Genomic DNA, 16098 nt, shown 5'->3' on the forward strand with positions numbered 1-16098 from the left:
ACCTTCGTAACATCTGTAAGATTTGCCCTTTCCTGACCTCTTCCACCACCAAACTCCTCATCCATGCCCTCATAATTTCCCGCCTTGACTACTGCAATGCCCTGCTGTCTGGTCTCCCTATGACCCGAACAGCCCCACTGCAGTCCATCATGAATGCGGCAGCAAGAATTATCCACTGCTCCCATCGCTCCACCACGGCAGATCCCCTCCTAGAATCCCTCCACTGGCTTCCTATCCAGTCCAGAATCAGATTCAAGATACTGTGTCTGACCTACAAATCTGTCCACAAAACCTGTCCAACCTACATTTCCGATCCTACTCAGAGGTACACACCTAGCCGCTCACTCCGCTCTTCCAATGAACTTCGCCTAACCGCCCCTCGCATCACCCAGTCCCATGCATGCCTCCAGGACTTCTCAAGAGCTGCTCCAACACTATGGAACTCCCTACCTCCACCCATTAGGGCAGCCCCCTCCTTCAACATCTTCAAGAAAGCCCTCAAAACTCACCTTTTCACTCTGGCCTACTACCCCTCACAAGTGCTCTAAACCTACAGCTGAACTCTGGTCCCCTACCATTCGTGTCCTTACCTCTCCCTCTAGATTGTAAGCCTTTGGGCAGGGTCCTCCTCCTTTTGTGTCCTACCTGATCATACACCTCCAGTACTGTGAACCCATGCTATGCATCTGAGTGAACCTAACTTGCCTAATCTCCATGCTCCATCCAGGGGCTGACTAAGCATTACCTGGTACTCATACTATGGTGTGTGATCTGGTTTTCTTGTATTCCTGTATTGTCATATTGCTGTTTGTCACCCCTAAATATTGTCTGTAACCTAAATTAATGTTCAGCACTGCGTAATATGTTGGCGCTTTATAAATACAATAAATAAATAAATAATTGTTCTGCAGGCTCAATAACCCCGTAACGAGTGATGCCAAGATAGGAGAAAACGGAGAATTTTTAATTGGAATTAAAAATTTGCAATAAAATTACACTTACTAGATACATGCAGTAAGCAGGCATTTGGTTAGCCCAGAAGAAAAACGTCCCCTCACAGAAACGACCTGAGGCTGCAGTGGCCAGTGGTAGCAGGGGTCCAGATGGAAGGTGGACGCAAGGTTTCTCCTGTGAGGTAACTGTGTGCAGGTGACGTCAAGATGCATTTCGGTGTTACCACGCCTTCATCAGTTAACGCCCCTGCACGCACACTGGACTCATTTATATAGCCTGAGTCAAAGGAATAACTTCCAGGGATATACTGGGGTTAACGAGGGTAAGAGTGTGAGGGGCTGGGTTTTTAGCCCACAACAAATTGAGGCAAAGTGAGTGAACTTGTCAAGGTCTTAGGAGTATACCTAGATGTGAACTGTGTGGCCCTGGTGTGGGCTGTCTCATTGTGGGAAGACGGAACAAAAAGTATAAAAAAAGCACATATGTGCCTGGAAGCAGCATAAAAGACAAGCTGACAGCATGTCTATGTTGTAGCGCCGAGTTTTGCCCCGGATACCGCCGTCCAATGGGATGAACAGAGGAAATGACATGCCATAACGGCAGGGGGTGGGGGGGGGGCGTGGCCGGCAAAGCTCGCATCCCAGATCGAAAAGCCCGGCTTCCCTTGACGCGTCCTGCAGCGCTGTAGATACGCACTGCATGAGCAGACCTGACATGGGGAGAAGAAAAACAGAGCTATACGGCCAGGACACACTGGCAACGGCATCCAGTGCCTGCAATCAGGGGCATCCAGTGCCTGCAATCAGGGGCATCATCATCTTACGTGATCATAATCATATTACAAAACACACTTAATACAATTAGAAATCCAATATAACTGACAATTAAAACGTGCATACAATTAGCAGATTAAAATGAACAGTAATAAAAATGCAAATGCAAATAAAAATGCATAATGATAAAAAAATCTCTCGAAGAAGAAATGTACTGTGCGCACACCATGTATGGGGGATCTTGGATGTTAGAGTGTATATGCGTATATGTATATACACGCATACATACAGTATATGTATTGAAGACCTCTCTTAGAGCACCAAAAAAGTGACAGGGAGGGATGGTGCTGTGGACAAGGTGGGTATATGGTGGGTAGTCTAGGGGAAATGGCAGTGCCCTAGAGATGTAGAAAGGAATGGGATCAGGGGTCTCTGGCAAGAGGTCCCTGATTCACCACAGGAGCGGCAGAAGGTGCATCATCCCCCCCTCTTATTATCATAAAAAACTTGTGAAGAACCCTGGAAAAATCATGAACAGCTGGCTGTCTCAACTTCCTTGTTCAATCCGACTGGGAAGTGTTCAATTTCAAGATCCAGTAGGCCTCTTTTTCACACAGTTTCCTATATCTGAGGCCCATGGACACGCCGAAATGCATCTTGACGTCACCTGCACACACTTACCTCACAGGAGAAACCTTGCGTCCACCTTCCATCTGGACCCCCGCTGCCACTGGCTACTGCAGCCTCAAGTCGAGGTGACGTTTTTCTTCTGGGCTATATGCCAAACCAAATGCCTGCTTACTGCATGTATCTAGTAAGTGTCATTTTATTGCGCATTTTTAATTCCAATTAAAAGGTATCGCACTACAGAGCGCTCTTCCCGGTTTTCCCAGGATGCCTATAATGCTGCAATTATTTCTGAAGCCGCCAGAATGGGTTCATATGAACGTCTTACTCTTCTGGTACTTCAAGGTACATCTGCTGATGAACGTTGTACAACCTTGATGGATACAGTGTGCAGGGTGTGGCCTGAGGCAATTAAACATGTTGGGGAACAACACTGTATTTCTCCATTTACTCCATTATGGGATAATCCCAACCTTAATCACTTCATGCAAATTACTGATCCAATTGTTCGGGTCAAACAAGGAATTAGATCACTTCAGCATATTATTGGTAACAACAAGGGATTATTATCCTTGATAGAAATGAAACAGAAATATGATCTGCCCGTTAAAATTTTATTCCATTTCTTACAACGCAGGCATGCCTATAATTCACAATTTCCATCTGCTAACCCAAACCTTGAGAGTTGCTCTTTAGATAAAACACTTATGCAAAACAGGTTGGAAAATACCTTTATCTTGTTATCTACTTTGCACTTTTACAGACTAACCCTAGGGGGCTCTTGAAACGCCAAGAAAAATGGAATATAGATATTCCAGATTTAGATGAAACAGACTGGGAGAACATCTTAGAAGCTTTTGTTAGGGTCTATTCACATTATAAGTGCTTTTACGAGCGATTTGTGATTGATTAGCTCTTTTTAAAAATCGCTCCCATTCACTTTCATTAAAACCGCGGTAAAAATTGTGTAAAAAAATCGCCGTGATTTTTGCGTACACGATCACAAAATCGCTGCAATTTTTACTGTGGTTTTAATAAAAGTGAATGGGAGCGATTTTTAAAAAGCGCTAATCAATCACAAAGCGCTCAGAAAAGCGCTTATAGTGTTAAATTCCTACATTGTACATACCTCACTCCTGAGAGAAGGCACAAAATCTCCTCGTCCAATAGCGCTACTTGTCCAAAATGTCCATTAGAGCGTGGTACATTTTATCACATGTTCTGGAGCTGTTCCAAAATATTGTTTTTTGGAGTGCGATTTATCAGTGACTTACTCTCTCTGCAAATTGTAAGCTGTCCGAAAAAAGCTCTACGAGGACATATGCCTAAAGTATCAACTGGCAAACACTCCCAATATCTTATTTGAATTCTCTGCTTTTATATTAGGAAAGAGATTTTACGTGTACAGAAATCGAACGCTGTACCGTCAATTAATCAATGGAAAAAGACAATTAACACAGCTCTTTATCGTATGACATACAAAAACGCAATTGCCCAACGAGATTTGATAAAATATGGCCACCCTGGTATAGCAACAAAGACACTGCCGACACTGAACCAAATTAATCTGTATATCATCATGGATTGCCATGCCTGTTGTGTTGTCATTTTGGTACTGAGTAGTTAATGTACGGTCTACATGGACCCTGAGGGGGGACGTTCCAGAGCGTCTACTTTTTCTTTTCCCCTTTCCTCTTCCCTCCTTTTCTTTCTTTTCCTGCCTTCTTCCTCCTTTATTTTTTCTTCTTCTTCCCTGTGTCATTGGGTATGATAATGGTGTTATAGCAACTTCTCTTTTATGTTCTTATTGTCATATGTTGACTCATTCGTCTTATGTGACTTGTACTGATTATACACTGCAATACTATTGTCTATTTCTGATATACAGTACTATAATGACTTAACCCTCTGCGCAGGGCTTTCCTCTTGTTTTTCATGATATATTGTTCTTTAACAAAAAGAGAAAAACAATAAAAATTTGAGAAAAAAAAATTGGTTAAAAAAAACTAAAGTTGAGAAAAAAAGGAGTTGGCTTACCTCAATAATGACAACTGTATATAACAATGAAATTTATAATGCACCTTAACCTTTCCCAAATTACAAGCATCACCTGCACCTGCTGTGTCCTATATCTAAAACTTCTTCTAACCCCTCACTAACTGGACCCCCTTCATCTGATCTCAGTAGCCCAAACCATTAGCCCAGCATTTGACGTTTATCACTTACCTGTGCTTATATTCAGAGGCCATTTGTGTTCTTTAATAGTTTGTATTTCCTTGTCATCTTCTGTAGGTTGATGATCACTTCTTACATACGTTCCTTCATTGGTTCTCCTCAACATTTCACCTTCCCCCGTATAGAGACAATCACCTCTTACATATGTCTCTTCTTCCTCTTTAATTGTCCTCATCATGTCACCCTCCTGCATAGACTGCTGATCACTCCTCACATATGTCTCTTCTTCCTCTTTAATTGTCCTCATCATGTCACGCTCCTGTATAGACTGCTGATCACTCCTCACATATGTCTCTTCTTCCTCTTTAATTGTTCTCATTATGTCACCCTCCTGTATAGACTGCTGATCACTCCTCACATATGTCTCTTCTTCTTCCTCTTTAATTGTCCTCATCATGCCACCCTCCTGCATAGACTGCTGATCACTCCTCACATATGTCTCTTCTTCATCTTTAATTGTGCCCATCATGTCACCCTCCTCCATAGACTGCTGATCACTCCTCACATACGTCTCTTCTTCTTCCTCTTTAATTGTCCTCATCATGTCACCCTCCTGTATAGACTGCTGATCACTCCTCACATATGTCTCTTCTTCCTCTTTAAATGTCCTCATCATGTCACCCTCCTCCATAGGCTGCTGATCACTCCTCACATACGTCTCTTCTTCCTCTTTAATTGTCCTCATCATGTCACCCTCCTGCATAGACTGCTGATCACTCCTCACATATGTCTCTTCTTCCTCTTTAAATGTCCCCATCATGTCACCCTCCTTCAAAGGCTGCTGAACACTCCTCACATATGTCTCTTCTTCCTCTTTAAATGTCCTCATCATGTCACCGTCCTGCATAGACTGCTGATCACTCCTCTCATATGTCTCTTCTTCCTCTTTAAATGTCCTCATCATGTCACCGTCCTGCATAGACTGCTGATCACTCCTCTCATATGTCTCTTCTTCTTTTCTCATTAATTTACTTTCCACTTCAGATTGCTGTTGAAACTTCATATGACTCTTTTCAGTATCAGTTTTCAGATCAGTAAATTCTACACTCTATAGTCAAAACAAATCAAGAGACATTTTTTTAGAATTGTAAGATCTAATAAACTAAAACCACAGAATATAATTTTAGAGAGTTTAGAGTCACTTTTTAGCTTTAAACCTTCAGTTCCACCTACTTGATAATGGCAAGCATAGTTGTGGTCTTCCAGTGGACAATCCTGGGAGTAAAGAGGACCTGTACATCTCTCTGGTGGGTTACTGGATACATCTGTAGGGAATACACACACTGACTGCATACTTTGTCTCTATGTGTTTATCACATGATTTGGAGGGGGGGTCGGGGATCTAGGAGGACCCTACATACTGCACTCTCCTCTATAAGGAGCATACATCTCCTCTTACCTGGTGATGTGAGGGGAGTCTGATTCTCCATCATGATGTCCTTGGAGAGGTCTTTGTGTTGTTCTACATTCTGCCACTCCTTCTTGGAGGAAAAGGTTGGGACATCCTGACAACCTATAGAAACCTGATACACACAATGACACGGTCACCATCCAGACATCTCCCTTACCATTACAGGGCAATGTCCAATAATTCCCAGCACTGCTCACCTTTACTATCAGCACATCAGTGATCTTGTTGATGACTTGTAGAATCTTCTTCTTCATGTTTCTCTCAGGTACCACGAAGTGAGGTGGAGGAACTGTGATTGTCACCTGGTCACCAGACTTCACAGGAGGAAATCCCTGTATTGAAAAAACACCAGCAATGTTACGTGACTTCCCAGAAGCCTCCTCACCTCTCTGGTCTTGTTTTTGTTTAATTAAAGTGGTTTGTGTAACGAACGGTGAAGCACAGAGAGGATCTGATTACCGGTGATCTGCAGTATCACTGGGAATACAGATGTATACCAGATTATAAGTGATCTGCAGTATCACCGATAATCCGATATACCAGCTAACATCTGTTCACCTGAGTAGAGTGTAGTGTTTGGTGTTACAGTAACACTTAGAAGACTAGGCCTCAGTGCAGTGAGGAGTACTGCACAGATTCCTTCCGAAGACCTGAACTCTCCAATGCGGGAGGAGTCAGGCCGACAGTAGGAAGAATAGTCTGAAAGTGACACTCAGGAGGAAGTGTCACTAACAGGACGGGGAACCGCCTCCAATAGTAAGGTCGGTTCTCGAGGTCGGACAAGCCAGGTCGTAAACACACGGACAGATAAAGTACAGATTCAGAAGGCAGAGGCGGAGTCTAGGCACAGGCAGGGTTCGGCAACAGGGTATCAGAAATATCGAGGTACAAAATCAGGAGGCGGAAACAGAGTCTAAGGACGAGCCGGGGTACGGCAACAGAGTATCAGAAAGGCAAGGTACAAGATCAGAGTTCAGGAGGATAGTCAGGCAGGCAGAGTCATAACAGATAATCACAATCAAATTAGTACTTTAAGCTATCAACAGAATCTAGCTAAGTGTAGGATTACAGCTCCAGCTGGTCCCGGCACACTTAAGGATCTGACTACAGGTCTGAGTGCTCCCACGTATGTGTTCGCAACGCCAGACAACCAGCAACTGAAAAGACAGCAGTATATATGCACAGGCATCTCTCCAGCACCACCCTAAGTGCTGGACCAATGAGAGGAGGCAGGGATGTCAGCTGACCAGCCTGGTCAGCTGACCTGATTCTGGCTGCCATATAGATCCTGCCTCTCCGCGCGCATGCGCGTCCTTCAAAACCTAAACGGACTACGAGTCCCAGCCACAGCAGCCCCGCTCTGCGGTGTCTCCACAGCGAGGACATGCGCGCTAACCGCCGCGTCTGAAGCGGCGGTTTCACCGCGCTCCGCCATGCCGTTATGGGAAGCAGCCGCCTCACGCTGAGTGGAGGCGGCTGCTTTCCCACGATGCCTCACAGTATGACATTCAAATTTCATTTTTGGTCTAAAACATTATACACAGCATAAAACTAAGAAACAAAATATATAAATGGTTTACAAATTGTTGGAAGAGTTTAAAGTTAAAGTTTCTTCTTCACTCAGTAGTGAACTGATAAGATAACTGTTCTGAAAAGATCAGATTGTATTCAGCTGTTTGTGCAGAGAAAATACGAATGAAATTCTTAAATCTGAAGTGAAAATAAACTTATGATATGATGATGATGAATTGTATGTGTAGTACAGCTAAAAATTTGAACATTAGTAGCAAAGATATGACTCTCATATTGTTTCCATTACAGGGGTGTTAAGGAACCTCACCTGTTATCTATGCAAAAGGGCTTCTCAGAGCACTCTGACTAATGTAGTGACTAATGTAATGCTTTTTTCTGAAGCACTTATACATTAAAGAAACAGTAAAAGACAACTTCAGATAAGATTGTACTACATGGAATTTCAAAGGGTCATCATCTCTGCTCTGTCGTATTGTATAAAATGCAGCGCAGTGTGGTTTGGGAACTGCAAATACTAGAGAATGATGTCATGTTATAAAAAAGCTATATAACTGAAAAGAAAAACATGAGACTCTTTTCTCTGCTATTAATGTTCTATTAATTATCCGCACTATACATACAACTCCCCTGAGGAAGGCTGCTGGCCGAAATCCGGATCGGGATTTTAATCTTTGATATGTCAATAAACAAGCATTTGTCAGTAAGTACAATCATTGTGGGGTCTGTCCAACACTAGGCGCAGTCTGCACTATGGTGTGTCCCCTCTGTGCTTCCATATACAGGAATTGAGCCGACAGCATCCTGCATATCCTTTGGAGCGCAGAGTGCAGAGTGTGCGACATCACTGCTGGAGGAGAGACTCAGCGGCCTCAGTCAGATCCAGTACATATGCGAGAGTGGTGTTTGTGCACATAGCACGGAACTTATGCCCACGGAGGACTTCATGTAACAGCAGGAGGTATTTCTCTTATACCTATGCTGTTTGCAGGTACTGTTTCCACATATTTAATACAGCGGCTGGTTTTCAGAGACATTGCATCCTCCAGCCATCAAGCGCCAGGTCCTCCTAGTATTTACATTGACTCTGAACTGTTGGGGTTTGAGGACTGACCCTGAGATTTCTGACCTAGGCTGCTTTTTTTCACCAGTGCGCCTACTGCTCTCTTTCATATTTACACATACAATTCACTATATATTTTTTTTGTTCGCTTCAGTGTCCCTTTAAGAAGAGAACCTTATCTATATTGGCTAGGAATTACTTAATTACAAGACAATCTGATAATATGTCAAGCAAACAGGTAATGTTGTCAATAAAATTTAGTGAAGAGGAACAAAGCCAGGGATAAGCCAAGGGCGGGGGGCACAAAATTGCACCTGTGTATTGGTAGGCGCATAATGTGTTAGCCCACCTATGCAGCCATCTCTTGTGGCTGCACTGCACACTGCTCTCCATCTTCCTGACACTTCCACCTTCACAGACACAAGGCGGACATGTCAGGAAGATGGAGATAAGTGTGCAGCACATAGATGAGTTATCCCTTTCTGACACGGCCTTGGGCCACCAATTTGCAGGATAAAATTTTTACTGGTTAAGATGTGTGGGTTTTTTCAGGGCTGTGGAGTCGGTACAAAAATCCTCTGACTCCCGACTCCTCAGGTTAGGATTCCACCGACTCCGACTCCTCTAATATGCATATTACAATCTTGTTGATTGAAAATATGTAATATAAAATGCATCTCTTAACTGTCACATAGTTACATAGTTACATAGTTATTTTGGTTGAAAAAAGACATACGTCCATCGAGTTCAACCAGTATAAAGTACAACACCAGCCTGCTCCCTCACATATCCCTGTTGATCAAGAGGAAGGCGAAAAAACCCTTACAAGGCATGGTCCAATTAGCCCCTAAAGGGAAAAATTCCTTCCCGACTCCAGATGGCAATCAGATAAAATCCCTGGATCAACATTATTAGGCATTACCTAGTAATTGTAGCCATGGATGTCTTTCAACGCAAGGAAAGCATCTAAGCCCCCTTTAAATGCAGGTATAGAGTTTGCCATAACGACTTCCTGTGGCAATGCATTCCACATCTTAATCACTCTTACTGTAAAGAACCCTTTCCTAAATAAATGGTTAAAACGTTTTTCCTCCATGCGCAGATCATGTCCTCTAGTCCTTTGAGAAGGCCTAGGGACAAAAAGCTCATCCGCCAAGGTATTATATTGCCCTCTGATGTATTTATACATGTTAATTAGATCCCCTCTAAGGCGTCTTTTCTCTAGACTAAATAAACCCAGTTTATCTAACCTTTCTCGATAAGTGAGACCTTCCATCCCACGCATCAATTTTGTTGCTCGTCTCTGCACCTGCTCTAAAACTGCAATATCTTTTTTGTAATGTGGTGCCCAGAACTGAATTCCATATTCCAGATGTGGCCTTACTAGAGAGTTAAACAGGGGCAATATTATGCTAGCATCTCGAGTTTTTATTTCCCTTTTAATGCATCCCAAAATTTTGTTAGCTTTAGCTGCAGCTGCTTGGCATTGAGTACGATTATTTAACTTGTTGTCAATGAGTACTCCTAAGTCCTTCTCCAAGTTTGATGTCCCCAACTGTATCCCATTTATTTTGTATGGTGCTAGACCATTAGTACGTCCAAAATGCATGACCTGTCAACGCTTAGGAATTTTTAAAGGCAACCGAATTGAGGGGGATATGGAGGCTGCCATATTTATTCCCTTTTAAACAATACCAGTTACCTGGCTATCCAGGTGATCTTCTGCCACAAATATTTTTAGTCATAGACTTAAGCCTCGTTCACATCATACGCGCTTCCGTACGCATTTGGAAGCGCGTATGATGTGGTAACATGCAAGAACGGTAGAAGGGTATAGACAGCCCTTCTGCCGTTCACATCAAATGCGCTGCGCAGCAGTACGATGCGCTTACGTAATGCTGCATGCATTCTGCCCGCAAGAACAGAGCTGACCCATTCACTGTCAATGGATGGGATCAGCAGTGCAGTGGGTAGCAGCGCAGATGGCGTGCAATCGTACGCGTTCCAATCATATGGCCATCTGTGCTGCATAGATGTGAACGAGGCCTAAAACTAGTCCTTGGTAAGAATACTTGTAGAAGGTACAGGCAGGAACTAAGAACATCTATCAGGCCCTAGGCAATGTAACTGTGGATACATGTAAGAGTGATGTGCAGGTACTCTGCAGGGGAATAAGGAGATTCTTCCTTCATTACACATTCTTCATGTACAATCTGAACCAGGTTTATGGGTGACAGACAACACCTCTGTGGTCAATATGCAGAACATTCTCAGTGGATTCCCTGCAGCTCTGTGGGGAGGGCATATGTAGAGTAGTATAGTACTACTGTGTATCTTAAAGTAAACCTGTGACAGATAAAAGTTTTATACATACCTGGGGCTTTCTCCAGCCCCCTTCATGCTAATCAGTCCCTCGCTGTCCTCCTCTGCCACCTGGATCTTCTGCTATGGGTCCAGGTACTTAAGCCAGTCGGGTGTAGTGCTCATGCACATACTCCGCCGCCAGGAATGTACTACACCTGCGCAGCACGATTGCGCAGATGCAGAACACTCCTGGTTGTGGAAGCGGCACGACTGCGCTGACTGGCTGAATTACCGGGACTCATAGCAGAAGATCCAGGTGGTGGAGGGGGACAGCGAGGCACTGATTAGCCTGAAGGGGGCTGGAGGAAGCCCCAGGTATGTCTAAAACTTTTCTTTTCATCTGCGTCAAGTACCCTTTAATTGTAGTCACCAAACCAAATTTTAACCACTTTACCCCCACGCATACGAATTTCTCCGTCCCTTTTTTCATCCTTTAACTCCCAGGGACGGATAAATCCGTACTTTGCGCACTCCCGCCGCTGCCCGCGCTCCCGCTCGTAAACACGCCGCCCGCTGCTAGTAAACACGCCGCCGCCCGCTCGCCCGGAGATCAATGAACGGGAAAATCCATTCCCGTTCGTTGATCTAAGCCCCGCAATGATCCGCTGCTTTCCGATGGGCACCGCGATCATTGTGATCTTACCCAGCCTCCAAGTACTTCCTCCAAGCTTCCGGAAGGACGCTTGGAGGTCGCATTAAAACAAAAAGTTACTGTGGCCATCTTGTGGCCAAATAGTAAAACTACACCCTAAACATTTTTCCCATACAAATAAATTACTTTTACACAAAAAATTAACTCATTACCTCCCACACTCCCAATTTTTTTTTTTTGTAATTAAAAGAAAAATTAAAAAATGTACAATAAAAAAAAATACATAAATAGTTACCTTAGGGACTGAACTTTTTAAATATTTATATCAGGAGGGTACAACCTGTTACTTTATAAACTATGGGCTTGTAATTAGGGATGGACGCAAAACTGAAAAAAATGCACCTTTATTTCCAAATAAAATATTGGCGCCAAACATTGTGATAGGGGCATAATTTAAACAGTTTTTATAACCGGGACAAAAGGGCAAATACATTTCATATGTTTTAATTACAGTAGCATGCATTATTTAAAAACTATAATGGCCGAAAACTGAAAAATAATTAATTTTTTTCCCACATTTTTCCTATTTTCCCATTAAAACACATTTAGAATAAAATAATTCTTGGCATAATGTCCCACCTAAAGAAAGCCTAATTGGTGGCAGAAAAAACAAGATATAGTTCATTTCATTGCGATAAATAATAATAAAGTTATAGACGAATGAGTGGAAGGAGCACTGAAAGGTGAAAATTGCTCTGGTGGTCAGGGGGTAAAACCCCTCAGTGGTGAAGTGGTTAACAACATAACAAATTAGTTGATTTCGTGAGCAAACGGAATGCATAAATTTGCATAAACCAGCATCAATGCAGAATTATTTCCATCTCATTGACCATCTCTATTAGTGACACAGCTACACGTCAGGCTTTATTGTTACAGCATAGATGTTATTTAGTATATATTAAAGAATCCTGTGTACACATCATATATACTTACATTCAAAATAAGATATGTATATCTGACTTTAAAAAATACGGGGACTGCTTTATTGAAGTAGCACAAGTAACTATTTTTGATTGGTTTATTCCATTACTGTATATATAATTTATGATGACTATTATCTGAGAAATAGAACATTTTATCATATTTTCTATTTTAATTACAGTTTAAATTCATTAGGAGTCGGTGCCTTTTTTCCTGACTCCAACTCCACGGCCCTGGTTTTTTTAATGAGTGAGGTCATGTGACCAAAATTCTCCTCACCTCTCCAGTCAGCAGGCAGATGATCTCCATGGTGAGGTTGAATATCCTTTCAGTCATGTAACTCCAATCCTCGTCCATCCTCACTGGTGTGGTCATGTGATTCATACAAGAAGTCCTTATCTGTAGGCAGACCACAACATAAGAATTATCTATACTGCAGGGACCTGGGCTGTATTAGGATTATATGTATAAGTGTTACATGCACTAAGGATCAAAACCCACATCAAAACTAAGTAGCAGGCTGTACAGAGAAGCCTTAGGGACAGTCCAGCACATAGAGGATAGGTGTAAGACGCAGGAAGGCACAGCATACAATGAATGGCACAACAACATGCTGTAGCTTGAATTATGTACAAGGACATCTGCACAGCACGTGGGATAAACCCTATTAGGCCTGGTGCACACCAGAGGAGTTTTTTCTGAGCGTTTTGAGTTTTTAAATCTGCTGCTAATGTTATCCAATGTGTCTGTGCACACTGGAGCAATGATGTTTTGTAAAAAAAACCCATAGCATTACATTGGGAAGAGCTTTTGAAACCTCTAAAAGTTCTTCCCAGTGTAATGCTATGGTTTTTTTTTACAAAACCTCATTGCTCCAGTGTGCACAGACACATAGGATAACATTAGCAGCAGATTTAAAAACTCAAAACGCTCAGAAAAACTCCTCTGGTGTGCACCAGGCCTAAATGATAGGAGATCCCACAGAAGGTTACAGAGGAGAACAGGGCTAAGATCCTGTAGGACGTCTACATCCAGATGGACAGACAGGCTCTGGCCAATCAACTGGCTATCAAGGTAGTAGACAAGGACCAGAAGACAACAGTGATGACAGATGTGGCAGCTCCAAGTGACAGCAACATCAGAAGGAGGAGAAGGAGGAACTGAAGAAGTACCAGAGCCTGAGAGTGGAACTAGAGAGACTCTGGATAGTGAAGACCAAAGAGGTCCCAGTGGTGGCAGGAGTAATCATTGCTTTCACTCCTGAGCTAGGGGATTGGCTCCAACAGATGTCAGGAACATCAGAGCTCTCTGTACTGAGAAGTGCAGTGATAGGAACAGATAAGATTCTGTGCAGGACTCTCCAGCTCACAGGCCTCTGGTAGAGGAGCTGAGGATAAAGAAGGCATAATATATACACTGATCCATATACTGTATGTGTGTAACAGCTGCTGCTAGTGATGGGGGAGGGATATGAGGGTTACTGGGTGTAAATATAAAATACTCTCTTCTTACCACTTCTGCAGCCAGTCCCAGCAATGTCTGCTCTGTACTGCCTCAGTGCCTCCCTCTTCTTCTACAGCTTCCTGTCTTTCTTCCTTTCCGTATAAAAAGTGACATCACCATCTTGTGGAGAATAGGGGAACTGCAGCCCTCATGTATTTGTTCTATAGTTTAAATTCGTATTATGTTCAGTGATCAGATGTGGGCTGCAAGGAATCTCAGCATTAGAAAAGTAATTTATTTTAGTTTCATACTGTGTGGAAAGGCATTCGTTACTTTGGAGGTTTTATTGTTGGTCGGTGTCCTGAGTTGGGAAATATTTTTTTTCACTTCCATCCTTTCAGGAATCAAGTTAATCTCTCCGGTAGGGACAAAAACTGATAGTGTACGTGTCCCAGCTTTCTCTTTATGGAAGGAATTTCCCTATTTTGTCATCAAGTTTCTCAGTCACTCCTTACTCCTCTATTGTCCCAATTTTAGGTCTTATATATAGGTGTGTATATGCACTGGCATAAGGCCCAGGTACACAGGGGTAAAAGGCCCATGGTATTCAGTGCCCTAGTCTATTGCAATTTTACCCCTCCCCAAGTACCGTCACTGCGGGTGGTAAATCTGATTATGCTGCATGACACAGCACACACAGAGGCCCTCTGGCGTAGTGGAAGGGCTGTATACTAGGCTAGCCTCCCGAAAGTGCTCTTTCTCTCCCTCTCTGAATCAACCTTATCTTCTCTCCTCCCCTCAGTGGCATGGCTGAGGGGAAGGCGGAGTGCTGAGAACTCTTTGCCCCTCCCCTCAGCACCATGTTTAGGGGGAAACGCAGTGTTGTGTACTCTCTGCCCCTTCCCTCAGCAGAATAGTTGAGGGTAAGGGCAGGGTGCTGAGAACTCGGCCCCTCCCCTCAGCAGCATGGTTGAGGGGAAAGGCGCAGTGCTTAGTACTCTCTACCCCTCCCCTCAGCAGCATGGTTGAGGGGAAAGGGGCAGTGCTTAGTACTCTCTATCCCTCCCCTCAGCAGCATGGTTGAGGGGAAAGGGGCAGTGCTTAGTACTCTCTACCCCTCCCCTCAGCAGCATGGTTGAAGGGAAAGGCGCAGTGCTTAGTACTCTCTACCCCTCCCCTCAATGGCATGGTTGAGGGGAAGATAAAAAAAAAAAGGTTGAGTCCCTTTGCCTCTCCCCTTAGTGGCATGGTTGCGCGCCTCTTCCTCAAACCTGTAGCCACAACGGGTGGTGGAACTACAGCACTGGGGACAAGGCCAAGGTATTTAAACCCTGGCTAATCGCTGCTAAGTGCTGTTCCATCTAGAACAGCTGTGGGGTGTTGCCACACCATATGTGACTTACACACCAAAAAATGAGCACTACCATATCTTTGCATCTATGTGCACCTCAATTAGGCCCTGTGGCAATCAATCATATAATCACTTCACCATTCAAGAAAAAGAGAAAGCCATCCTTGGCAAAGTATTACCAAAAATAAATACTGAATCGGATCTTCAATGAAAAAATTAATATCTTTATTTCAACAAGTTAGGTAGGTACATTGAAAACAGTTAAAAACGTAAAAAAAAAAAATGGTTATTAAACCGTCCACTTTGATTAGTGAATAAATAAATTAATTAATACAAATTAGATCTATAACCTTCCTGGTCACTACAGGCGCTCCACGTGACCAATAAAGACCCCCTAAAGTGCTAAGTGTGCTAATGTCATAAGTGCCAGTGCTTCACAATAATTCATACAGAAGGTGCAACAAACATGCGTGCATGCCCACGCCCCCACAAAACCATGCGGGCGTGTGCATACATGCATATACGTGAATCAATATCTACACTGCCATACCATCAGTGAACATACAAATGAAAAATTGCATTTAGTATAAAGGAAAGAAGAGGGGCACATGTGCGCATGGCCACACCCAGCACAAAAGCTTTTTCGTGCTGGGTAGGGGCATGCCCATATGTGACTTACGTCACAAGCTTCAGGCCTATCAGCTATTGTCAGTTCAGTCCAGTCATGTCAGTCCGGTCCTGGCAGTCCAGTCTTATCAGTTCACTTCCATCAGT

At 43.3% G+C, this 16098-nt stretch overlaps 1 protein-coding gene across 1 annotated transcript in view; it reads right to left on the minus strand.

Moving 5' to 3' along the window:
• The window catches only part of LOC137535044 (zinc finger protein 300-like), a 30388-nt gene extending 16261 nt beyond the window's left edge, over positions 1-14127 (minus strand). Inside the window, exons 1-6 of the mRNA XM_068256808.1 lie at positions 14043-14127; positions 12810-12929; positions 6198-6332; positions 5989-6112; positions 5763-5854; positions 4581-5637 (exon numbers count right to left, since the gene is read on the minus strand). Of these exons, the coding sequence (XP_068112909.1) occupies positions 4581-5637; positions 5763-5854; positions 5989-6112; positions 6198-6332; positions 12810-12914 (1513 nt within the window). The 5' untranslated portion in view covers positions 12915-12929; positions 14043-14127. The remainder of the gene's footprint in view (positions 1-4580; positions 5638-5762; positions 5855-5988; positions 6113-6197; positions 6333-12809; positions 12930-14042) is intronic.
• Positions 14128-16098: the final 1971 nt, after the last annotated feature.

The sequence above is a fragment of the Hyperolius riggenbachi genome, chromosome 10 (assembly GCF_040937935.1).
Source record: "Hyperolius riggenbachi isolate aHypRig1 chromosome 10, aHypRig1.pri, whole genome shotgun sequence".
NCBI classification, from domain to species: Eukaryota; Metazoa; Chordata; class Amphibia; order Anura; family Hyperoliidae; genus Hyperolius; species Hyperolius riggenbachi.